Consider the following 25629-nt stretch of genomic DNA (forward strand, 5'->3'; position numbering starts at 1 on the left):
GTTCCTAAATCAGCCAAAGAAGTCTCACATGGAAGCTGCACTAAGAGTAGTCGGATATTTAAAAAGGCAACCTGGACAAGGTATACTACTATCCAGTCACTCAGATAATCAAATCACTGCCTTTTGTGATGCAGACTGGGCATCTTGTCCACTCACCAGGAAATCAGTCACAGGCTACTTGATCAAGATGGGAAAGTCATTGATTTCATGAAAAGCCAAGAAACAGACCACAGTTTCAAGGAGCTCAGCCGAAGCTGAATATAGAAGCATGGCTTCAACTGTTTCAGAAATTGTTTGGCTGTTAGGAATGCTGAAGGAGGTGGAAACTGAAGTTGAGATACCAATGCAGATGTACAGTGATAGCAATACAACAATTCAAATTGCTGCAAATCCAGTGTATCACGAAAGAACAAAACATATAGAAATTGATTACCACTTCATTAGAGAAAAGCTGCAACAAGGCATGATTAAAGTCGACTACCTACCAACTCAAGAACAACCTGCTGATATATTGACAAAAGGGTTGTCCAGAGCTCAACATGAGCATCTAATGTCCAAGCTAGGAGTTTTGAACATATTTGCACCTCCTAGCTTGAAGGGGAGTGTTAAGATAGTTAAGGAGTAGGTAGTTAGAGATAGGGACAGTTTAGTCATTTACAGTGTTATAGTTAGAACTAACTAACTGAATTAGTTAGTTAGTTACCACTTAGTTAGCTGTGTATATATATAGCTAATGATACCTTGTAAAAATGATTAGGGCATTTTCAGCCCCAAAATGAAAATGCATTCTGAGCTCTCTCTTTCTCTCATTCTTCTCATCTTCATCTTCATCCTCATTCTCTTCACTGTGTATTGATGTGTATCTGAGCACTCACTCTCAAAGAAGTTCAGTCATAATTAAAGTGGTGTTAGAAATGACATAAGATATAAGAAACTCGAAATCAGCCATAAAAATTGGCAGTTTTAACAAGTTTATAAATGCAAATGTCTAAACAAAATAGGTCCAGCATTAAGCCATTAACACTTAAAAAACAACAACACTACAACAACAGATGGTCTGACCGTCCGACTATCTGAGTCACTAAGTGATTGTGTGAGAGACGACTGTCGAGGACTTGAGTGTTGACTGTTAGACGACGTCCACCGAGGTCTTTAACCCTCAGTCTCAGTTCTGCTTTTGATTTATGAGTTCTGACCTCTGAGATGAGAGAAAAAAAGTGTCGAGTGTCGAGAGGTGAGCTGTGGCCTGCGAATGTGAACCGTCGAGTGTCAACAAGACATCGTGAATTTGAGACGTCGATGATCGATGCGACGATCGACGAGCCAATGACTACGAGAGGTGAGACGATGAGAGTCGAGTGTTGACTATCGAGTACGAGAGGTTAGGGATTTCACTTTTAGATTTGGGAATTTAGCATTTGGGAATTGGGTGTGTATTTGGGTCACTGATGTAATACTTGAGAACATTTGGGTCACAGATTTAAGCTTAAATTGGGCCACATTTTAAACGGGTTGTGGGTCGTGGCTTTTGTCAATCAGGCCTCTACTTGAGACTGGACTGGAGAATATATAAATAATTTCGATTTTTTGGTTACCCGATTTAAAATAGCTAAAAATCGAAAATTGAATTGAATAACTGAAACTTTTATAATTTAAAATCGAAGCAAATCAAAAAAATCAAAATCAAAATTAAAAAAATTCCACTTCGATCTATTTTTTTGATTTGAACTAAATTATGTCCAACTCTAGTTATATATGTGTCTATTAATTTTAAAATAATTAAAGTTTTATGTAAATTTATAATTATTTTAGAATAAATATTTATAGTATACGTTAAAACTAAAAAGCAAGGAAGAAAGTAATAACAATAAATACATTAAAAAAGATTTATAGTCTACTTAGGTATTTTGATTCCTCAGATCTGGTTGCCTCGTTTATGTATGTATGTATCTCTTTCATCTTTTGTCTGTGCTTTTGGTTCTTCGTTTAATCTTGCCTCTTGCTGGAATTTGTTTCTTTTTTGTGCATCTTCGGTATGTTTTCGTAACTGAATTTTGGGGTTTTTTTGGTTCTTTGGAGGCCCTTATTTTTTGGGGCCTAAAGCGACTGCTTTAGTGCCTTTAGGGTTGAGCCGCCCTCGTTAAGATCTTAACAAGGGCAAACCAGCTGTGGCAAATGTTCACCAACATGAGAAGGATCCACTGGGTGAAACCAGGAAGGATCAGAGAGGTTTTGAAGTGCTGGAATAGGGATGGAAATGCAGGAAGAAAGGAGGAGAGATGGAAGATTGTCCTATCTTGTATATGATAGAGAGGAACCAGAGATGTTTTGAAGGAAAGCAGCGCAGCATGCAAGATTTAAGTTTAATTGTATTTTTGGTGTAAACAAGTAGTCTTAGATAGTTGAGAAGCAATTAACACAACTATAGACTGGTTGTAACTTAGTAGTATTAGGATCCCATGTAATGATAACACTTTTGGAGGGGAACTACACTTTTGAGGTAGTATACCTGTGGATGTATTATATATATAGACTAACTGTTACTTTTCTCAAAAAAATAAATTATTCAAACTTATTTAGCTTTGCAGATGCATAATAGCCATTAACCGTCTTATATATGGTGAAATTATCTTCTTCGGATGGTCTGTTGATACATTTTTATGGGTTCTCTGAGTAGGTTGTTCTGAAGTTTCCTCAGTTTTTGATGGGTGCACCTAAGCAGAAGTGGACTTCAGAAGAAGAAGCTGCTCTTAAAGCTGGGATACTTAAGCACGGTCCAGGTAAATGGCGTACGATTCTCAAGGATCCAGAATTTAGTGGAGTATTGTGCTTGCGTTCAAATGTAGATCTCAAGGTAGAGGTTCCTATTATCATTTTTTTCATTAGATAATTATATTTAGTGCAGAGGAAGATTGGATGTTGTTTGAACCAGATGATAACTGCGTGGTGTAGTCTTATTTTTAGTTTCTTATCTATGCATGTGGTGTTAATATGCCTGCCTATTTATCTTTGTTGATGCTGTTCAGGACAAGTGGAGGAACATGACTGTGATGGCAAACGGTTGGGGTTCTCGAGAGCAAGCAAGGTTGGCTGTCAAAAAGATGAAACAGGCCCCTAAACAAGATGGGAGTCCTATGACTGATACGACTGCTGCTGAGAGTGATGAGGAAGCAGCTGAAGCGAGGCCTGTCACAACTTCTAGTGGTTCTCCTCAGCTACATGGTTCAAAAAGATCTATGATAAGGTTTAGCACTGCTCATTGATTGTTGCAGCATAGCTCTTTGTGATAGTCGCCGAATTCTTATGGTGCTTATGGATATAGTTTCTTGTTGGTTTCTGTATGTCCTATTTTTCTTAGGTGGCATTTGCATGTTTATTAGAAATATTTGTTGGAGAAGCTTTTTAGAAATATTTTGGGAAACAATTTGTTTCCTAGTCTTTCTGGAAATGTTCCAATTTGATTTCCGAAGTGCATTTTTGTTTTCTTTGCCAAACATGTTTGTTTGGAAACCAAAAAGTGCTTTGTTTAAATATAACATGCATGTGATACTTCTATATGTATTAGTTTTTGGTATTCTGAAGGCAGTAGAAGTTGGTCATGGGATCTCTATTTTAGATCTGCACCAGAAAGTTCATTGAGTTTCCTTTTCTTTACTCAGTATGAAATAATGTTACCTGTGTTGATGGGATCACATATTATTCTTATTTTCATACTTTGGAATGAGGATTGTCTCTCATAGTTGCTGCATTGATAATATTATAGGTTGGACAATCTTATAATGGAGGCTATAAGCACCTTGAAGGAGCCAGGTGGTTCCAACAAGGCTACAATTGCTGAATACATAGAGGTAGTTGTCTTCTTATTTTGTGCTTTCTTTAGAAGAGCAAGATATAATCTAGAGTACCAATCATTAATTAGCATGCAGGGAAATCTATCTTAATTTTCAAAGACCTATAAAGGACTGATTTTTAGGTGTTGATTCTTGTTGTGCAAATAGCAACATTATGAATTATGTTTATTCTTCTTGTATATTTCAATTATTCTCGTAAACCTCAATATCATCAAACTTGGTGCTTTCCTTCTAAAGTTCTTTGTTCACTGTTTGTGGGGTGAAGTTTTTTCCTAATATTGTTTTGTTTTTTAATTTTAAACTCTTGACTGTTAGTAGTAACAGATTAGGATGAATGAAACACAGTAAATTGGGGTCCTAGTGTAGCATCTGGTCAGTATATGCAGAATATTAGATTGCATCGAGTGCACATAGGTCTGATAGTGCCACATTAACTTTTTTGCTTCTGAACAGATGATCTTGATTTCATAGAACAAGGTGTTAGGCTCTGCTAGAGAGGTCCTCAATGAACAATTATGGGCTCATGCACCCTGACGGCAGCACCAAGTATTCTGGTTAATACATGTATTCAATGGGGTCTGCTTTAGTATATGCAGAACATTAGGTTGCATGAGTCTAATATAGATCTGATACTGCTTGCTAATAATTTCTTCTCAATGTATGATCGTGATTTTCTATACTAAGGGGTTGTTTGGTATGAGGGATAAGGAATGATAATCCTGGGATAAAATACATGATTATTTTATGTATGAGGGATAAGGAATGATAATCCCGGGATAAAATGTATGATTATTTTATCCTACGTTTGGTTAGGGGTATTGGTTAGTCCTGGCATTATTTATCCCATTATTTGTACTAGAATGATGGATATGTTGTCCCATATATATGGGGGGATAATAAATCCCATGAGATATCTCAATCCATGGTATAACTTTGTCTATCCCATCCCCTATACCAAACGACCCATAAGAGTTTACCCCTATGTAGTGGTTGTTTTGATCAGGTTCTCAATGATCTATGATTGGCTTATGCACCCTGCCTGACAATTATTTTTGGTTAATACGTTTATGTTCAATTGGGTGATTTAAAATTCATCTTACAGATCTTAGTTAATGCATAAATTTCATGATTGCTGGGTCTTAGTTCGTAGGAAAACCAGAATTTATGGCTCATCTGTCAGACTATTCTATTGAATACTCTACTCTTTCTATCTTGTAGGACCAATACTGGGCACCTCCAAACTTTAAAAGGCTATTGTCCGGGAAACTGAAGTATTTAACTGCAACAGGGAAACTTATCAAGGTAATTTTATTGTGTACCTGACATCTCTGTTATTGGCTTATTGCTCCTCTCGCCCTAACCCTTGAGTGTGAAAACAATCAGAATTGGAAATTGGATTCAAGTGTTTTTGTGCCTAGTAATTTTTCTTCTTCCTGGTTGATCATAATACCCTGAGTATATTTTCTTTTAGATGAAGCGTAGGTATAGAATAGTACCTACATCAACACCATCTGACAGTAGAAGAAACCTGTCCATTACACTTTTGGACAGCAGGCAGAGGATCTTCTCCAAGATTGATCAGGATGATATGAACATGTTTAGTACATCTCAGATAGATTTAGAGCTAGCTAGAATGAGGAACATGACACCTCAAGAGGCTGCAGCTGCTGCTGCACAAGCAGTTGCTGAAGCAGAAGAAGCCATAGCTGAAGCTGAGGAGGCTGGTAGGGAGGCTGAGGCTGCTGAAGCTGATGCTGAAGCTGCACAAGCCTTTTCAGTAGCTGCAAAGAAGACACTACATGGGAGAAGTGCCCCTAGGATGGTAAGACATCCTTTTATGCCAATTATTTTGTCATTGTCTATCATTTTACTTGTCTCTCCTTCCTATCTTTCATTTTATTGTTGTTAGGATATGGTCTTCCTTATCTGTGGAACCATTATTGATTCAGTGTCTAGAAATCATCGCTTGAGATGCATTAATTAACTAATAGGAATCATGTAGGTCTGTAGTCTTTACTAGTCATCTCCCCTTCACTCTACTTGAAACAAGATTTTTCTAATATAATATATTACAAGTTTTGAAAACAGATATTTCTAAGCTAAATATAAATCTTGCTTCTTAAGACCTCATCTTAACAAAGTCTCAAGTAAAACCTAGAGGAACATATAGGAGTGGGTAGCTATCTTTTTGCCTCAACTGACATAATCTCTTTCTCTGGGCCTCATTAGCTTCTGTTTCAGCTCGTCTCTTGATCAATGTTAAATTTTGACTAATTTGTAGAGAGTCACCTAGCTCTGGGTAGTACAATTGCACCAACCTGCACTTGCGTGAGGAACTGGAAGTTGTAGTCTTGCAGGCACTGCATACTCAACTTCCTTTATTCTAATTTTGTATGAGAGGTTTCTAAGCTCTCAATGTTTTTTATTTTCTATGAGATTTTTCATTTTTACTTTGTTGGGGAGGAGAGGGTGGTTTCCTTTTAGTCGCTGATTCATTTGGGATTCTTCTTTTTCTTGGGGTGAGAGTGGGGTAAGGATGGGAGGTGCGTTGTGACAAAGGGCCTGAAGCCAAATCCTTCAGTATCTCTGGCAATCTTGTTGGTTACAGCAGGTTGTGGTAGAAGTGTACAAATGAAAAAGTTGGGATGACAAATCTCTTAACATCAATGCTTCAATGAGAGCAAAAAAAGACAGGTATTGATATGTTCGTATATAATTGCTCTCCTAGTTGGCTCGATGCAAATTGATTATCCTCGCTGATGTACTATGTCCAAAGTCTGGTATGCTATAATTCGTTGGTTCTTTTTCTGATTGTCTCTCTAATATCTAGATGATACATGCTTGATGGTCGATGTGCGAGTTAGAGAATTGCTGGATCCCGTTCCAGTTTGATGTTGTATCTTCTGCTTGTACATATGGCGACAAGTTTCATGCTAAGTGTAATCTACTGGGTTGTTAGTAGTAGAAGCGTTTTTGATTGTATCTGTTGTGTTTCCTGTTCACCAGAGGACATGTCTGAGCACTTAACCAAATCAGATGTCTCCTTATTAACCGTAACCGTTTCTGCGAGCTGAGTTTCTGAGGAATTTGTTGTAAGGAGTAAGAACTGGAATACCCCCGGGAGGGGGGGTGTTCATGCTGGGATGTACCTGATGCTCTATTGTTTACTGTACGATGATTTGTTATTTATTTGAACTCAATTTGGAAGGAGAATAAATTAGTCTACAGTAGTTTCTGGCCAATGTCTAGTAAGTGGGGGATCAAGAATTTTTTTTTTTCTCCAAGAAATTAGTTCAGGAGAGGGGGCTTGGGCGTATCTCGGATATATATTTTGTGTTAGATTTATATTATTCTGGTGATTTCAAATCCCTTTGACAGAAATCACTACTTTAGAATAGCCCATGCACTGCAGGAACCTTTTATTGTTTACCCATTTGAATGGATTGTATTAATTTGCACTAAAAAATATTCAAAGTTATATTCCTAATATTGAAAATAGAGTGTTACTTTCTCCGGCTACTTTTACTTGTTTACTATATTAAAAATAGATATAAACGTTTATTTGCTGTTAGAAAAATCAAGAGATTATCATATTAAACTTATTTTATCCTTATTATTAAGTAGTACTCTCTTTGTTTCAATTTATATGACATAATTTCTTTTTTAGTTGGTTTCAAGAATATCATACAGTTTTTTGTGTTAAATATTTAATGATACTATCATTATTTATTCAAATTTGGTTCCATTCATTTGACAAACAGTCCGCAAATGTGCTCTTTTAAGGGTAGTATTGGAACATTGTAAGTTTTTCTATATTTCTTATATTTTATGTACAGTTAAATTACATTACATAATTGGGATGGAGGGAGTAGTAATTTTCAATTCATTTCTCAACGTTAGATGACATAATAATTAAAGTTATAAAATTAAATTATTATTTTATTTATTGTTTCTTAAAAAATGCGACAAATTAAAGAGACTGTTTACTATAAGTAAAGTGAATGAAACGGAGAGAGTGCTTGAAATAGGTTTTGTATGAGACATTTTTCAACACTTTCTGACTCAATTTCTTCTTTATTTATTTATTTTTAAGAAGTACTGCTAGAAGGAAAACAAAATTTCTCTCTATATAAAATAAGACTCATATAGAGAGAATATTGTAAAGTCTTTCCATATTTTTTATATTTTGTGTACAGTTGAATTACATAATTGGGATGGAGGAAGTAGTAATTTTCAATTCATTTCTCAACGCTAGATGACATATAATAATTAAAAGTTATAAAATTAAATTATTATTTTATTTATTGCTTTTTTAAAAGTGTGACAAATTAAAGAGACTGTTTACCATAAGTAAAAGTGAGAGAAATGGAGAGACTACTTGAAATAGGTTTTGTATAAGATTTTTCAACACTTGATTGACTTAATTTCTTCTTTATTTATTTTTAAGAAGTACTACTGCTAGAAGGAAAACAAAATTTCTCTCTATATAAAATAAGACTCATATTTTATCAACGTAGCATGGGTTTCTTTTTCTCAAAAGATACACGAATCATACTCTAAATCTTGTGCAAGGTTTAAAATTTTGCTTACAATTTTGTATATAAAAATGGATATGAAATATGTATATTGTTTTATAAATTTTATATAAAGTTCAAATTAAGTTTTTGAAAATTCAAATTTCTCTCACGATTTTATGTATGTATTTTGTATAAAAGTTCAGGTTGATTTCTGAAAATTTAATACAACTACAATAACATTTTATACTACTTTCATATATTATTCATATAAATTTAATACAATTAAAACTACATAAAAACTTAAAATATATATTTTTTAATAGGACTCAACTTGATACAAATTTCATACAATTCGATTATAACTTTTGAACTTTAACAAATTAGAATTGAAATTCAATCCAAAATTACCTCAAATTTTACCAAATAGTTTCAAATTTTAGATTTGACCTCTCGTGTTGATGTGCTACCTCTTTTGAGATATCACCACCAAAACGAAGTCCGTTCATGACAAATCAATTTTCAAACTTGGGCTTGGAGCTCCTTTAATAGCTAACTTTGGTGTGGTTTAGAATTATGTTGCTGAGTGCAAACTTTTCCTCACTGTTCTTCTCTTTGTTTCTTCTTACATCACTCTTCTTCACTTCATCCCTTCTCGCTTCTCCTTGTCCCCTTTCGATCTTGACAACTATATTTCTACTACTTCTGCTCCGCTTCACTCTATTTTTCTCATCAACGTGACTAGTTCCTCAACCCCATTTGCTTCACCAACGACGACCAAAGAGGATTGGGAAGAAAAATCGCTAATTGAGGTAAAAGCTTGAGCCAGTCTTGAGTTTCGTCGAGGTTTTTGGTCGGCTCCAAAACCCCAAAACAAAAGCATGAGGATAAGGGGAAAAGGATTGCGCACAAAGGGAATGCACCGCACACATCGACTTTTTACTAAAGTTACTATAAAGTATAAATGTCTTGCCATATTTGGTAAATAAGGAAAAAGTATTCATTATTTAATATATCCTGTCTCACCTTATTTGACTTTTTTTTTTTAGATAGAGCCTGTTTGGTTTGGCGTTAAGTTGGTCAAAACCAACTTAAAATTCCTTTTTAATTTTTAGACGTGTTTGCCTAATGCTAACTTTAAGCCATAAAGTTCTTAAAGTCAGCCAAAAATAAAAAGTTAGGATTCCTAACTTTTTTTTCTAAAGTGCTTAAAGCCATTTTCTTTGACCATGTAAATTACTTTTATATCCCTTATATTTTAATTAAATTCCAAAACTATCCTTTTAATTATTTTAACCCTAACATTCAATCACTTTCCTCATTTCTTCTTCTGCTGAAGTCCACCAAGAACAGAGAAGCATAGCTACGGCGATTCCGACGATTCCGACAACGGAGACGAGTTTGATGCTCCCACAACTGCCATTGTTGAAGCTGCTGACATATTGTGAAATCTAATTTTGCTTTGGTTTCTAACAATTTGCTCTTTTGTCGATCTTGAGATTTCTGCTTCTTCCTCTGTCACTCCACAGTCTCTCCATTGTAGTCTCAGAAATCCCCTTCTGAGGTAAGTTAAATCTCTGCATATCTTCATATTTGAGCTTCTTGTTCCCCTTTTTTTTGTTGAATGGAATGAAAAAAAAATTTGGATGTAAAGAAATTATGTTAAAGTTTCTTCAATTTTTTGGTAATGGTAGCAGGAGGTGATCGGGTAAGAACACCTCCCTCCCCCCCCCGGCGCCAAAACCTCCCATAGACCCACCTCAATGAACTACTCTTTATCTATCAAATTTTTTCTCTGTATAGTTTCCAAGATTCAATTTTTGTCAAATACAATTGTTATTATGTAAAGATACAATTTTTGTTATATAAAGAATGTTAAGGTTGTTTCATAAAATCTGTGTAAGAGAGTTCCTATTTATTTGAGTTGCTGGTGTGAAGATTGTATATTACACATACATATACACAATCTATGTACATGTAATTTTCTTAAGAGGTCTATAAAGGCCATGTTTTGCTATAGTTTTTAAAGTTGTTGAATGGAAGTGGTAATGGAATGTGCTTACTTTGTTCTCCCTCTTGATAATTAAGCACTTGATTGAACTAAGTTAATATCCGACCAGTAAAAACAGTGTTCTGATCAAACATTGGAGGATCTGGATTACAATGGTGCAAAATATCATTTTTGATATCTTGTATGCTTGAAGAATTTTCTGTTTTGATGCTTGTGGCGTGATATTGACCTGTAAATCCTTACCCCATTTTGGTAAATACCTCTTGTGGCATCCTGCTAATATATAAAAAGAAGATAGACTCAAAGTTAGATTTTTCAACGTCGCTCGACTAACGTCTCCAATTATCCGATTGAGTTGAAACTTCATGAGGTTTGCACATAAATCCTTTTCTTTATCCTTGCAAAATTTGAAATCTTTTTGCCCAAGTTGGAAGTTCCAAATTGCAAATTGCTCTCTCTTTAGGCTTAAGACAACTGATCTTTTCAAGGTCGCTCGCCTACCGTCTCTAATTGTCCGTTTGGGCTGAATCTTCTTGGGCCTTGTCAATATAGTATTTTCTGAAATCCTGCAAATTTTGGAGGCCTTGGTGCAAGTCCACATGCTGCAACTCTCCCTGCACATCCTACCCTGCTGAAGCTTAGATGTTGCAGGGGGTTTGGAAGTTGTATTTGTGATTTTCTCTATGTATTTGTTGTTAAAGAAAGTTGATATATCACTCCAGCAACCTGAAATAATACAACAAACAAACCCAAGCAAAAAAGAGCTATCACAAACTAGCAAAAAAGAAGGGACCTCAGTAAGAGCTTTGGAGCCTGTTATCTTTTTCCAAGTCGCTCGACTAACGTCTCCAATTATCCGTTTGAGCTGAAACTTCATGAGGTTTGCATATATAGCCTTTTCTTTAACCTTGCAAAATTTGAAGGCTTGTTTCCCAAGTTGGAGGTTCCAAATTACAAAAGGATCTCTCTTTAGGCTTAAGACAGCTGATTTTTTCAAGGTCGCTCACCTAACGTCTCCATTTATCCGTTCGAGCTGAAACTTCTTGGGCCTTGTCAATATAGTATTTGCTGCAATCCTGCAAAGTTGGAGGCCTTTGGACAGGTCCACATGGTGCAAAACACCCTGCACATCATACCCTGTTGTAGCTTAGGTTCAGATGTTGCAGGGAAGAATTTGGCATGAATGGGAGGCTGAAGAGAGGTCCTAGTATGCCATGCTGTTGTCCCTCTTCTGGTGAGGTGCTTTGAACCTGTATAGACAAGTGGTAAAGAGACAAACAAGGGAAATATATGCACAGGCTACTGCAAGTCCTTGTGTTGAGAAATGTAGAAGGTTTGTATGTACCTGCACAGACAACCAAGAGAGGAAAAGAAAGAACACCAATTTGAGGGGTTGATATTGTTGATTCTTGTTTCACTTCTGTTTTCTCTTCTTCTTTTGCACTATCTATATCCATGTATTTATCACTGCCAATAATTTCTGGAACATTTTCCTCCTGTTTCTGCACATTTATTTTATTATCAAGAGCTAACAATGTAGGTGTCGAAGATGTAGGAGAACAAAATGATGTCTATTGGATGGGGTTTCGTGATATGATTGCTAGTGACATTTCTAATGCTTAATGCTTGTATTATATGAATATTTTTCACTTCTTGTATTTATAGTGGAGTGGTTTCGGTTGGAAACAAAGGATACTAAAGCAACCACATTACGCCAACAAACTTCATTAGAAAGCGCAAATGAGACATGTATTTATAAAAAAAATAACTTAAATAAATATTTTATTTAGAAATATTTTATAAATTACTTAAATAAACATTTTATAAAAAAATAACTTAAATAAACATTTTATTTAGAAACATTTTATAAATTACTTAAATAAACATTTTATAAAAAAATAACTTAAATAAACATTTTATTTAAAAACATTTTATAAATTACTTAAATAAACATTTTATAAAAAAATAACGTAAATAAACATTTTATTTAGAAACATTTTATAAATTACTTTTGATTAAAATCAACTTTAGAGTTTAAAAATCTTTTAAATCAACTTATTATGGCCTTAACAGTTTTAAGGGTATTTCAGTCATTTTGACAGAAAATAAGTGCTTAACAGCACTTATTTGCCAAACACATCAACAACTTATTTTCAGCATAAGCACTTTTATCCAAACACTCAACTGCTTATTTATAAAAATAACTTTCAGCACATAAAAGTTCTAAAAGCACTTCATACATAAAAGCTACTTTTTAAGCCAATTCAAACGGGGTCATAGTCTACAAAAAAAGAACGATACATTTTTTTATTTGGTAAATATCTAATAACGTTGTTCCTATTTTGCCCTTGTTGAATATCACTATTTCAAAAGTTGCATTTCTTTATTTTAAAGAAAAGTCAATCATCTTTTTCCTGACAATCAACATTATCAAAAACTTTTTCATTTCTTTATCATATTCTTCTTTCTTTAATTATTGATAGCTTTCTTTTTTATTTTGTTAATATATCCATTTATAGAGTTATGAAATCACATAACATGATGCAACATAAATAAACAATTAATTTTATTTTATTTTATTTTTAAATATTAAAGATTGGAAAATCAAAGATTGTCTTTATAAAAAAAATCAATTTTATCAAGTATTTCTTCTTTATTCTTTAGTCAAGATTCACAATAAAAATAAAATATAATTTTTCAAACATCAATTTCATAAAGTAAAATTTTCTTACATTTTACAAAATGACATTTTAACTTCAACATGTAGAGTTTACAAGGTTCCAACAAAAACATTAAATTATTTCAAAAATAAATTACACTTGCAAGATTCTAACATAAACATCAAATTACCCAAAAATCAAATTACTTGCAAGGTTCTAACATAAACATCAAAATGTGCAAACATAGATTATCTGATAGTAGTAATTCACACACTGTTGAAGTAGAGCTAATGCTTGATTGACAGCATCAACATCACAACGAACTTGAAGCGGAAGATCTTCCTCTCTTTCTAGTCTTTCTTTATTCATATGAGGCACTTTGTAGTTGTTGCCACCATTATCTTTCATCACCTCATTCATGCAAGACTACAAAGTTAAAAATACACGATTGAGTCGTTTTGTTTTCATTTCATTAAAGAATTTTTCTACAACCTCCACTAATTCATTAACATTTGAAGGAGCGCTTTGATATTGAAGAGGTTGAATTGCTCTAAAAAAGCCAAGGTCCAAAACATTTAAAGCATAACTATTAGGGGGTTGAAAGCATAACTTAATATTAAATCCAGCCCGTCGAACGACTTCCGTGAATTTCAAATCATTAATATCAATATGTGGTCTTGCAATATTTTGTTGAATGAAAATAGGAGCACTTGTCATTGAAGCTGGCCATTTTGATCTAATGGCCGGAATAAATTTCTCTATCAAACAAGCTCTTGTGATATATCTTTAGTCACAGAAAAAATTGATTTTGTTTCAATAATTCTTGCTGTTCGATTTTTTGCTCCACTTAGCTGGTTCCTTAACTACAAATGGAAAAATTCCTATTTTTTTCGAAAACAACTCATTTTCATTTGCATCAAATCTAACAGCCGCCATAAACATATTATTTGTGATAAAACTTTTACTTTTGCAAGAGCCATATGGATTAGACTCCTCCTCTTCTTCTACTTGAAGGAGGTAGTACCTTTAAGATTTTTTCGATAAATAAAATCATTTTTCATCGTTATAAACATAATTAAACATGTCTATAAACATGGAATTTGGGTGGAGTGTATCCTGATCAATCATTGAGAGGTAAAATCGAAGTCTCGTTTTTTTGTTTTCTTCGGTTAAATGCGACTTCATGGCGTTGGTGTGTGGCCTAATTGCACCTTCTTTCATGAGTCGAAAAACAATTGATTTTGTCATAATTGTTGCAAAAGACAGAAATCAAATATTTGTTCGACGGCATAACATAATTTCTTTAAATTGGTTGATATCGACTTGTATGCGTTTTCTCCCAACTCTACCTGCAAGATTAGTAGAAACATATAACGCATTGCTATTAGCAATACATAATCTAGCTTGTCTCCAAATACGATAAATGGTACTTCTTGATGTGTTGAACAAAATAATTGCTTACTTTGTAGAATCATGTTTAATTTTTCCATCCATACTTTCTTTCAAAAGTCACTCTGCAATTGTTTGACTCTCTTTCAAATTTAATCGTTTTTTTTTGTGGCAATTGGGTCTTCTGAAAATACAACACTCATTTTAATATAATTTTTTTAAATCAGTGATTCAGTACTGAAAAAATGTGAAAGGAAGAATTAAAAAATTAAAGAGGAGGTATAGAGTTTATATGCAGTTTAGCTAAAATTTTAAAATTTGGGTAACAAAATAGCGCTGCAAAATAAAAATTTCGAGCCTTGCCTCACAAAATTTTTTGGCAGATGTTTGAAGTTCTCCATTTCTTGGAACTATAGTTAAAATCAAGAAAAAAATAACTAATTTTACCTGCAATGGCAAAAACTCCATCAATTTGAAGTCTATTTCTTTATTGAGAGACTAAGGAAGAGAGAGAGTACAGAAAGCCGTGTAAAAAAAGTGAGAGAAATGAGTATATTGGACTCTTTTACTTTACATAATGATCGATTTGACAACAATTTATAAAGAGAGAGAAAAGTCACAAACTTTTCTATTCCAGCAAAAGTACTATTATTTTTTTATATAACAATTTAACTTATTAATAAGGGCATTTTTGAAATATTTTAAAATTTTTCTATTTTTCTTAAACTTCGTGTTGAATCAAACTAATTCATATAAATTGAAGCGGAAAAAGTAATATAGAGTCCTATTTAGTTATTGGGGTGATTTTTCTCTATTAAAAAATTTATCATTATTACTTTCAATTGCACACATAAGTATAAGTGGCCGTATAAGTAATATAGTGATTACAAACAATCAGATGTCGAAATAAGTTATGATTAACCGTTTACTAAACTAAACTAATTCTAGTTATTTATTCAAGTTATGAATTCTCAATATTTGATTTAGAATTTTACTAAACTACAAATAGAAAGAAAATAACTAATGATAAAAAATTAGATCAACACAGTAAAAGACGGATTCCAAAGTTATGACACTTTGTTGTTACACCCCGTACTTTGGTACATTAGAATGCTTCTTAAGCTTCTGAAGTTTCTAGGAAGGCTCTTAAATTTTTTAAAACTTGTTATATGAGTCGGATAGTTTATAATGCTATCAAATAACTCCAATAAAAGGAGAACGAAATGCTTCATAATAAGGAAGATTGGAAATAAGGTTATAAAAATTCGAAAGGAGTTGGAGGCCGAAAAATGAGTCGTACGACTCGATTGACTCGTGTAAGCTAGCGACTTGGACGTCTTACATAACTAAGCTACTTGAGTACACGTCGAACTTAAAATAAGACGAGATGATGAACCTACGAAAGGGAGCAAAAAAAAAACTAGTTTTCGAACTTACGAAAGCGAAGCAAGCAGGTGACAAGCAAGTAGGTGACAAGCAAGCAGGTGACACACCTAGGTGGGTCCCACGCTGCCACGTGGCGGATTTGGGTTGGATGCATGGATGAGGTGGCACCCTAGGGGGATGCCACGTGTCACCCCTAGGGGCTGCCATGTGTCACCTCTAAAAGTTGGATATATATGCTGAAATTATGACTAAGGGATTCATTTTTCAGCATTTACACTTAAGGAAAATTGGAGAAAGCTTGAGGGAGAGAAGAGAGAGTCACGACAACCATAAGAATAAGGTAAGGCCTCCGTTTTCGATCCGTGAATTAATTATTTAAGGTATCCTACGTTGATATAGCGGGGTTTAACAACATAAAATTTATAGTTGGGGTTTCGAGGAGCTTCTCGTTTTTATCAATAAACCCGTTTTTGAATAGGACTGAAGTTAGTAATACTAGTATAACTCCTTGTGTAAAGCTTTGTTTCGAGTGATTCAAGATGTTTTGGAAAGATATTTCATAGGTCTACAACTTTTATTTAGCCTCAAAAATCCAATTTTGCTTTTAGCTTTACGAAAAAGGGTGATGAAGTGTAGAGGAGGTACTGCCCAGATTTTGTTTTGAAAATCCTACACGGACAACTATGAGTATTTTGGGCATATATTTTCGTACAAAATTGTTGTAGGGGTAATTCAAAATTGTTTGCGACCTTGATACACATGTCTATAACTTTCATTGAGGCCACAAATCTTGTTTCCCTCAATTACCCCTCCGAAACTAAGCGACAATATAAGACAGTGGGCTGCCCAGATTTCGCGTTTTGATAAGTTTTGGCGAGTTTGACCAGTTTAACGTAAGGTAAGGACTTTCATTTTAAATTGAAGTTTATGGTGTTGTTATATGGTGTATTACACCCCTTTTATGCTGCTGGAAGTTTAAGAATGTCATAGAAATGCTCGACGATTGAAATAAACTAAATTGGAATTGCTATAGTTAAATTGTCATCGAAGGATAGTGTTGTTCGTGTGAGGTGCTGCTGCAGGGGTGTGATGTGTTGTTGCAGGGCCTAAATATGTTCTAATGTGGGTTAGGGTGCTGTTGGTTGAATCCACATGACCCCTCGTTGCATATAATGAAAGGCGTTACAAAATAAAGGCTAGACGCCCTATTGTGCTACCATATTTGTGAATAAGTTGTTTGGAGTTTATGTTGTATATTGTTGGTGTGAATTGTTGCAGGTTGTTGTTGTTGGTTGGCTGTAGGTCTTAGGGACCTAATTGGAAATTCGAATAGGGCACATTATAGGGGAAATGCTGCCCGATTTTCGTTAACTCTTTAACTAGTTAGGGAACTAGTCGAGAAGGCGAGTAAGGAGATGAGTTCTATAAATATTCGTGTGTAACCTAATGTGATGAAAAGACTAAGGTTGTTGATACTTGTATTGCTTTCATATTAAATAGGTTCATAGGACGACGGGACAAGCCGGGCTAAAAGCAGTCGACCAGAGGTATGTGAAGCTTTCTTTTGGCATGTTTTCGGCATAAGTATGCAAAGCTATTTCTTCTTTTGGCATGTTTTGGTATAAGTATGTAAAGCCTATCTGTTCTGTCTTTTGGGCATGTCTAAGATCTACGTGACAAGTGATATATATATGAAGCTTGGGGTAACTCTAGTCATGAGCTCTGAACATGATTCATGATTCATAATTCGTGTTCACTGTTGAATGTTAAGACTCTTAAAGTAGTTAACCTTCCATTCGTCAAGTCTTCTATATGCTGAGAAGTAGTGTATGTAAAGTTATTCTTCCTCTCTTTTGGCATGACCTAGATATAAGTATTATGTATATGAAGTTTGAATTTATTCCACTCTTAAAACTTTGAGTGTGAGTTAAGGCTCTTATTCACTTCCTACTGATTGGAACTCCTGTAATTTCAAAGTCTTCCATGTGATAGAAAATGGTACATGTAAAGCTTGTCTTTTCCTACTTCTAGAAAGACTAGACTAAAGGTACTATAGGACATGGATTTGGATATAGCCCCATTTATAGATTCTGGATGTAACTCGTGACTTGTACCCACTTTTGAATGATACGGGCCTTGCAGTAGTTGAACTACGACCCTTAAGCCTTCTATAGGTTGAATAGTGTTGGGATGTGTAAGCTCCTATACCTAGGGGCCCTTGAACCTGCGGTATGGTGATATATAAGGGATGTTTGATATGTTACAGAGTTTTGCGTGCATGTATATGCATTATGATATATATATATGGATCGGGTCGAACGTACCTCAACATATTTTGCTATGTAAGGATCGGGTCGTACGTTCCACGACAGATTATGCATTATACGGATCGGGCCATCGTACCTCGACATTATTATACATTATACGGATTTGTCCATCGTACCTCGACATCATCATGTAATATATGGATCGGGCCGTCGTACCTCGGCATTATCATGTGACATATGGATCGGGCCATCATTCCTCGGTATGTGCTTGCTGTATACATGAATCGGGTTGTACGTCCCACAGTGCTAGGATTATGTATATGCCTATTAGGATAGATGATGTGTTGTAACACTGAGTCCCCGAGCGGGCCGGATACAGTACGTGATAATGGTATACATGACTTTATTTTATAAGATGCAGGTACAGTATCCTATTAAATGTTGTACTTGGTTTCTTGCATCCCTGTTTTAGTTGTTATCCCAGTTATGTATGCTTATATACTCAGTACATGTATCGTACTGACCCCCCTTTCTTTGGGGGCTGCGTTTCATGCCCACAGGTACAAATTTTTATTTCGAAGATCCGCCAGCGTAGGATTTCCGCTCAGCTATGTTGGAAGTTCTCCACTGTTTCAGAGCCTAGCTTTTGGGTACTGGTCCCGCGATGTATATATTTATTTATGCAGGGGTACAACGGGGGCCCTGTCCTACCATATGTTGCCGTTCCTATTCTTAGAGGTCTGTAGACATATGTGTGTGGGTTGTTTAGGAGTTTATTTCGGTTATGCCTATGCGATATGTTGTAAAAGCTGTTATGTGGTGGCAGCCTTATCGGCTGGCTTTCCCTTTCATGGCATGATGCAAATGAAAGAGGCCACACGTGTATGAATATTTTATCACCCACTGGGTTCATGTGTATAGTTCTTATATTTGACAATTATGTATATGGGGGTCCAGGTCGGACCCCAGTCGCGGACTACGGGGTTGGGTCGTGACATTTGTGTAATCACGTTATGTCTATATCTTCGTTATCTTGCTAAATACTACAAAATTGTTGACTTATAGAGTTAATATTATAGTCATTACTTCACGAACCTCTAACTATCTATCAAAGTTAACCTCATATCTATATTGTTATGTAATGATACTCATAGTTAATTCTAGTGCATTTATATCTCCTATATGGAATCAAGTAGGTCAAACTAGGTATGATTTTCATTCTAACTGCAAATCCATTCCATCAAATGCATCCTACTCATTTTAACCCACGTTCTATCTCTAAGTTTTTTAATCTCGAGTTTCATTAACGATTATTAATTTATCCTATTGATAGCTAAACAATAGAACGATAAAAAGTAAAATTAAAAAAATAACTCATATCATAGTAACGCGCAAAAAATACATGTATCAAGCAAGAAAAAATGCTATAACTAAGAGAATAAAAATAATCCTAGAAAAAGACGTTAGGTCTCCTCTCTCCTCTTCTCCAACGTGTCGATCGCCCATAAAAAATATCTAAGGATAGCTTTTATAGAAGGGGAAAAAGGACCACAAAAATGAGTGGCAAAAGTAGGATTATTGGTCTTGTCTTTTTAGCCTCGCTCTGAGAGGGATGGAGCCTCAGGATTGTCTCCACAAGGATAGTTCCTTTCCTCTCAATTTTTCTCTGCAGGGACAAAACTTCAACAAGCTTGATTTTCAAGCCTTTACTCCATACTGAAGAATCAATTGTCAGACATTTTTCCTATAAATCACAAAACAAAATGCATTAGCACCTAAAAGCATGTAAATACGCTCAACATAAATCGTATAATTAAAAAACTCATACAATATATATATATATATATATATATATATATATATGAGTTTGGCTAACCTACTAAATGAAGGTAGTAAATTAGCATCGTCTCCAATTTTTGATTCACTAAATTTTTTTATCTATTATCCCTAAAAATTCATTCTCTTGGAAGGCCTAAAATATCCCTATATTTTAATGTGTGGGCAACAACAATAGGGCCTTGTTTGTGAATTTTTTTTGAGGATAATGCTAATTTATTACCTTATTCATGTTGTAGATTAGAACCCCCTCCACTTTTAAAATTTGTTAAATATCCTTAGTTTTTAAAGATAACCTCATTGATAAGAAGGGGATTTTCATCTTATCACCACAAAATCAAATCTGACTCTTCAACTCATATCTCTTGAACAATTTTGCTCCTTTTAGTCTCTCTTGATTCAACCTATCTCTTTTCATCTATCTTCTGTGTGTTTTACTCTTTGAAAAATTGAAGCTCTGATTTTATTTTGTTCTCTATTTTTTGTTTCTTTTTTTCTATTTAAAATTGAATTGATTTTTCCACTCACTCTGATTTTCTTTTTTTGTGCATAGAAAAATGAGCAATTTTCTTTTGACCAATCTGTAATATTTTTATTTATCGAGAAAATAGTATAATTAAATTTGTAATGAGATCAAGGAGATGCATCTTAATTTAAATCGTTTAGTGTGGTTATCAATAGTTAAATATGTTTGTGAACATGTATGAAAAATGTGATAAAAATAATAAAGCAAGTAAAGATAGTCATTTGGAGCGATGGATCTCCAATGATGTTTGTTTGCATTGGATCTGGTGATGTTAGAATAATCTTACCTTTGGATTCATGATTGTTTAATCAAATGACTATTGCAAAGTAAAGACTTAATGAAATATGAAAAGCTTGGAGAACAAGAATATAAGTATATTTTCTATTGGATTGCTTCGTATAAGATGTCTTTATAATTGAGCCAAATTACTTTTTATTGATTATAAAGGTTACATCAATAAATAGAAAAACTCCACTCGAGTCCTAAAGTAAAATGACCAATAGGAGTTGTCCACGTGAAAAGGTCATTAGTGGTTCCATCTAACATTCTTCTGTTGTGGTTAAGATATTGTACAATCATATCTGGTGAATACATCATTTTTGTCATTTTTACACATCATTGGGACACGAGTCTTTTTTTTAATCGTTAAACCATGATTCCCCTCCCTTTTTACTAATAAGATCATTATCATCACTTTAGAAACCAATTGAGAGGTGTCTTTTCCAAACTCATCTTTGAAACTAGTATACTTCACCAAGTCAATTTGTTTGAGCATATTTTGTTGGTGCGACATGTCCATCCTTCATTTTTTCATATTTCCAAGCTACATTTTACCCAATAAAAATAGTCACTCCAGTTTTCGAATACAAAAATCAATGTAACTAGAAGCAAAAAAATAATTTCAGAATTTTTGGTGGGAAACATGTGAAATGCTTTGTACCATTCAAAGGCCCTCATGTCCTTTCACATTTAATGCTTTGGACATGTGTCACCCAATTATTAGTTTGGGATCATCGATCGGTCAAGGAAATCTTGATAGTTTCTCCAATAAGTACTTCTTTTAGCTGTACTGCTTTTATTTTCGTTCATTCACAAAATTTCATTTCTTTAATATTTGTACTTTCACCATCTCTTCGTCTTCTCTTTTTTTTATTCTTCAAATCTCCCAATATTCATATTTTTAGGATGTCTTTATTAATTTTTTTCCAAGATCCAAAAATTGCCTCATCTTCGGTGCTACAAAGAGAATCTATCTTTAGAGGGGCTTCGATGAGGGTCAATATCAACGATGAGAGTGCCGAACATATAATAAAATTCTTAGTTTTAAAGAAGAAAAAAATCGTATTTTTCTATTGACTATAAAATCACACCAGCCATCGGTATATAGGTAATTCAAATTACACCTTGCAATGAAGTATAAAGTGGTCGTTGGTCAAGTATAGAGACCAACTACATTGGGGTTGATCCCACATGAGATATGACTAGAAAATAGGTCAATACGGTTGTTTAAGCTTTCAGTCTGATTATTTTCGAAGGGGGTTTGGTAATAACAATTAATGTTTTATCAAATATTGGTTTAAACTAATTATGAGAATGGACTACGACTGTGTTTCTCACGATTTCATAACTTAGCAAGTTTATCATATTAGTGATTTATCTCAGTGCTTAGCATGTAAAATGTAACATCCCATATATTTTAAGGTCCAACTCACTAAGCTAAAGATGTACGCGCCAAAAAGTCTATTTTTTCCACCTTACATAGTTTCTTGACTAGTGTTGGGGGGAATAACATTTTAAATGATTATAATATTGAGTATTACTTATTACAATAAGTTTTATACCAAAGTTAGAGGCCCAAGAAAACCTTGGAACAATAATACAAGTTGAAGGTTACTTTACGATGGATTACATCATATAATCTCATATATGGTCTGACTTGGGACAGACATATCTCCTATTATATAAGGAGTTAGAGGGCCTATTATATATAAATTAAATATATTTGAGTCTAGTTTCCAGCGAACAAAATAGCTCATCAATACGACTTCTGAGTAAAAAGATATATGTGTTTTACTACGGACTGTGTGTTGAGGCCAAAATTTACCGCGATGGGCACATGAATTGCATATGTTAAGTCGGTCTAATGTTTAAAAATTAGAATTTTATGTTTGGAATTCTTTAAAGACTGATCTTAAGACATTTTATAAGTTGTTCCTTGCTAGTTCTTCAACCCCTCTCCTCTCCAAACTCTCTAGTTGAGAAATCAACCAAGAATCAAGTCTTATTCTCCAACCAAGCTTAAGATTCACTCAAGTCTCTATTTGGATTGAAGGGACAACCTTTCTCCTTGTTTAATTTGAGCTTAAGGGACTATAATTTTTTTTAATTAAATTATCACCAAGTTCCCTACTCTTATGTATATGATTTTCTTGGTGTTCTAGCTATATTCTACAGATAGGATTCATGGGACGATGATAGGAATCTGTGAGTCCAAGTTTCATCCATTTTAATTGATGTTTTTTGCGAGGAGGGAGTGTCTAGAGTGGTCTGGAAGCTGCTAGTTAATGTATTGGAGTCATTTAAATGTAGTGTATTACTGTTAGTGATATGCAGGATTGAATACTATGAACACCGATTGAATTGAGCTTCTCTTGAGTTTATGCCCATCATGTGTTTGTTGAATTGACGACATAACTCAGATGTGTTGTGCAACTCTTTAAAGTGAACTTTCATTAGCTATTATTTTATGTTGAAGGAGCAAGGGATAATTCAGCCGTTGTAGTACATTAAAGGACTCAAATGAAGATATGTAAAGGCGAGCATTTCTTTTATTTTCAATCACGAATCTACGTCATTGATAGGTGTAAGACCCCGCAAGTTGAAAAGTCAAAAGAAAGGAAAAAGTTGCAAAAATATTGTTGATGCATGCTTTTACAAGCCAACCTACGGTCCGTAGGAAGATTTACGATCTGTAGGAGCCCAGTCATAAGAGTCTAGACACTTGGGGAAAATTTTAGACTTTAGAAGTCTATCTATGAGTTGGATCTACGAACCATGTAAGGTTCTATGGTCAGTATATGGGGATCATAGGAAGGTCTTGAGGATTTTGTAAATTCTAGTAGCTCAAGTTATACTTGACGAAAGGGTTCTATGGACCATAGAAGGAGCTACAGGCCATAGCTGGCCCCATACTTGAGATTCAGAAAAGTTGGTTTTTGGAGTTATACAAGACGAAGTGTTTGATGGCTCGTTGGAACATTGACAATTCAATACTAGGTCGTATGAACAATTCAAATAGCTCTAAATTTTGTACATGGTTTCTACAAACCAAAGTGTAAGACTCCAGAAGTTGGAAAATTGGAAAACGAGGTTTAAAAGAAGTTTTGCAAAAAGATCTCAGCTTTTGGCACCAGGTGGTCCTTCATGGAGCCCTTCAAGAGACGTGGTGCACTCCAAGAGCTATGGAAAGAAACCTTGAAGGTATACTGGTGATATGGAAGTTTGGAGGAAGGATCACGAATGGATCTACGGCCCATGGTGTGAACCAAGAGCCGTGATGACGTTCGTAAACCCACCTCTCCCAACTTCAAGTTTAGGGTGAGTACCACAGGAGGAACCACATCCCGTGTTGTACATCACGAGTTGTGGTAGACTCTGTGGAAGTCACCTCCCCAAAGCTAATATCAAGTCCCTCACCACGACCACCACCACGGGCTGTGGTGAGTTTCATAGACCGTGTTGGGTCTCCCATCCAGTTAAAGTTTCAGTTTAATTTTTAGGGGTATTTTGGTATTTTCCTATAGTTTCATCAATGAATGTGGATGTTTTTTGAGGTTTTTACTAACCTATTAACTACCCTATGCCCTACTAATCATCTAATTATCACCCAAACACTCAAAATCATAATCCTCTCTCTAAAGTGTTCTCTCAAGAGTTTTCTTCTTCTTCAAGCAATTCAAAGAGGAATTCAAGTCAAGTTTCCAATCAAAGAGAAAAGTTAGGGCTTTTAAGATCAAGGTATGTGGAAATTAATCCATGGGCCCTTTCACCCAGGGAGTCCCAAATTTTCTCTCAAAATCTCTTATGAATTCTTCTTCTAAAATCCCTTGTTTTATGAATTTGCATTAGGTCTTCTTACTTATGATTATTATTGATTAAATTATTCATAATTCACATCATATTGCATGATTTCAAGTTGAATTTTAATGCACCATATTATATGCTAGTTTCAAGTATTGAATTATGATCATGAATTTCAAGTGATTTTAATGAAAGCTTTATAAATGATTACCAAGGTTTATGAATGACTCATTAAAGATTATGAATGATGTTTCAATGATGCTTTAAGGAAGAAGTTATGGTGTGATAAGTAGTTCTCATACAATCATGTTAAAGAGGTGATAAGGTAGTTCTCACCAGCTCATGAATTCGTATGAATCAATCATGTTAATGAGCTATTCCTATGATTTTCTTATGATGAGGATTGATATGTATTATTGTTTTTCCTAAAGGATGTTAATGACTATGTTTTCATGAAGTTTTGTTGGAATAATGACTAAGCACCGATAGGACTTTAAGGTGGGGTTCGGTCTGATAGCCATTGTAGATACCGAAGGAAATTCTAGTAGCAACCTTTAGTCCCTAACTACATTGCCTGCGTAGGTTTATGATGCCAATATAGAGTAGCTAGTGGATCCACATATAGCACAAATTAGAGAAAGTACCATCACAGAGTCTATTGTGGAAAAGTAGCCTTCTCCTTCTCTATATGGGGTACATCGAATTCCATGTTATAGATCACATGGTCTAATATATCAGTTAAAGGTAATATCCCACATCAAGATAAAATAAAAGGAATAAAGTTCTCATGATGATGTTTTTATGCATTGACCAATGATTATGATGTTTTAAAGTTTTCATGATTTTACTCATGTTTTAATATATTAGTCATTCATCTCATGATTCATATTAATTATGTCCTATATTCATTGTTGTCATGATTTGACCTAGGGCCTAGTCGTAACATGACGATCGAAACCCTGGAGGGCTCCAACCAAGCCTCTTGTACATATCATAAGCATACATAAGGTAAAATATAAAAGAGGAAACATCATAAGAGAGTCTAAGCCATGTATAGAAATCTAAAAAAAATGTTGACAACATAGATCAAACATATGTCCAATTAGATG

General features: G+C 34.5%; 1 protein-coding gene across 6 annotated transcripts; it reads left to right on the plus strand.

Moving 5' to 3' along the window:
• Positions 1 to 1857: 1857 nt before the first annotated feature.
• LOC129902538 (telomere repeat-binding factor 1-like) lies at positions 1858 to 10055 on the plus strand. Of its 6 annotated transcripts, XM_055977839.1 has the most exons (8): positions 1858 to 1942; positions 2080 to 2500; positions 2678 to 2854; positions 3027 to 3244; positions 3764 to 3848; positions 5070 to 5153; positions 5323 to 5673; positions 9705 to 10055. In XM_055977839.1, the coding sequence occupies exons 2-8, from the start codon at positions 2465 to 2467 to the stop codon at positions 9726 to 9728; spliced, it is 975 nt and encodes a 324-aa protein (XP_055833814.1). In that variant the 5' UTR covers positions 1858 to 1942; positions 2080 to 2464; the 3' UTR covers positions 9729 to 10055. The 6 variants fall into 6 exon arrangements, with proteins under 6 accessions (XP_055833814.1, XP_055833817.1, XP_055833818.1 ...); XM_055977842.1 differs by lacking the exon at positions 2080 to 2500 and having other exon boundaries at positions 1872 to 1942; XM_055977843.1 differs by lacking the exon at positions 2080 to 2500 and having other exon boundaries at positions 1896 to 1938.
• The last annotated feature ends 15574 nt before the right edge of the window (positions 10056 to 25629 follow it).

The sequence above is a fragment of the Solanum dulcamara genome, chromosome 9, assembly GCF_947179165.1.
Source record: "Solanum dulcamara chromosome 9, daSolDulc1.2, whole genome shotgun sequence".
NCBI lineage: Eukaryota > Viridiplantae > Streptophyta > Magnoliopsida > Solanales > Solanaceae > Solanum > Solanum dulcamara.

Bases quoted from the DNA above. Each gene is read 5' to 3' on its own strand.
- LOC129902538 (XM_055977839.1), top strand. From the start codon at position 2,465: ATGATAACACTTTTGGAGGGGAACTACACTTTTGAG. The intron at 2,855-3,026 runs GTAGAGGTTCCT...GATGCTGTTCAG, and splicing joins GTTCAAATGTAGATCTCAAG to GACAAGTGGAGGAACATGAC. The intron at 3,245-3,763 runs GTTTAGCACTGC...ATAATATTATAG, and splicing joins TCAAAAAGATCTATGATAAG to GTTGGACAATCTTATAATGG.